Source organism: Otolemur garnettii, unplaced genomic scaffold, assembly GCF_000181295.1.
Source record: "Otolemur garnettii isolate 467f Iridium unplaced genomic scaffold, OtoGar3 scaffold00152, whole genome shotgun sequence".
In the NCBI taxonomy this organism is placed as follows: Eukaryota; Metazoa; Chordata; class Mammalia; order Primates; family Galagidae; genus Otolemur; species Otolemur garnettii.
Genome location: NW_003852547.1, coordinates 788,757 through 789,631, shown reverse-complemented (window position 1 = coordinate 789,631; position 875 = coordinate 788,757). Strand labels below are relative to the sequence as shown.

General features: G+C 52.2%; 1 protein-coding gene across 5 annotated transcripts in view; it reads left to right on the top strand.

Annotated features, from left to right (window-relative positions):
• The window catches only part of LOC100952349 (carcinoembryonic antigen-related cell adhesion molecule 5-like), a 32,982-nt gene that overhangs the window by 18,408 nt on the left and 13,699 nt on the right, over window positions 1-875 (top strand). For all 5 annotated transcript variants that reach the window (XR_002775675.1, XM_023518985.1, XM_023518983.1 and 2 more), the window contains exon 2: window positions 1-217. Coding sequence is in view for 4 of the 5 variants with exons in the window: in XM_023518985.1 (XP_023374753.1) it covers window positions 1-217 (217 nt within the window). In the remaining variant the exon portion in view is untranslated. The remainder of the gene's footprint in view (window positions 218-875) is intronic.

Sequence of the window (875 nt, the reverse complement as noted above, 5' to 3'; positions counted from 1 at the left end):
GTATCATTAACCTGTGAACCTGAGACTCCGGACACGACCTACGTGTGGTGGATAAAAGGTCAAAGCCTCCAAATCAGTGACAGGGTGGTGATGTCCCAGGACAACAGGACCCTCACTTTATTCAACATCACAAGGAATGACATAGGACCCTATGAATGTGGAAACTGGAACCCAGTCAGTGCCAACCGCAGTGACCCCTTCACCCTGAATGTTCTCTGTGAGTATCTCTCTTCTTCCGTGGCCCAGGCTGCCAGTTCAAATCCACGCAGCCAGACCCAGGCCACTCAGTCTCTCTCAGGTCCAAGTACGCAGCCCCTCACCCCTGGACACCCAGGCTGGTTGTAACTTCCTACCCCAGGCAAACCCAGCAGGCCCTGCCCTGAGCCAAGAACAGGAGGGAGGGGCTGCTCCTGTCTTGAGATGCTCGTGGTCAACCGCCTGTGATGGAAGAGGTCCTGTCTCAGACGCAGCTTGTGATTGGGATTTTTTTTTTTTTGAGACAGAGTCTCAAGCTGTCACCCTGGGCAGGGTGCCATGGCGTCAAAGTTCACAGCAACCTCAAACTCTTGGGCTTAAGTGATTCTCTTGCCTCAGATTCCCAAGTAGCTGGAACTATAGGCACCCGCCACAACACCCGGCTATTTTCTTTGTTGCAGTTGTTATTGTTGTTTTTTAGCTGGCCCAGGCAGGGTTTGAACCTGCCAGCCTCAGTGTATGTGGCTGGCACCCTACCCATTGAGCTACGGGTGCCACTGGATTTTTTTTCTTTTAAGAGTTAGGGTCTTGGCTGGGCACCCATAGCTCAGTTGGTAGGGTACCGGCCACATGCACCAGGTTTGAACCTGGCCTGGGTCTGCTAAACCAAAAAAAAAAAA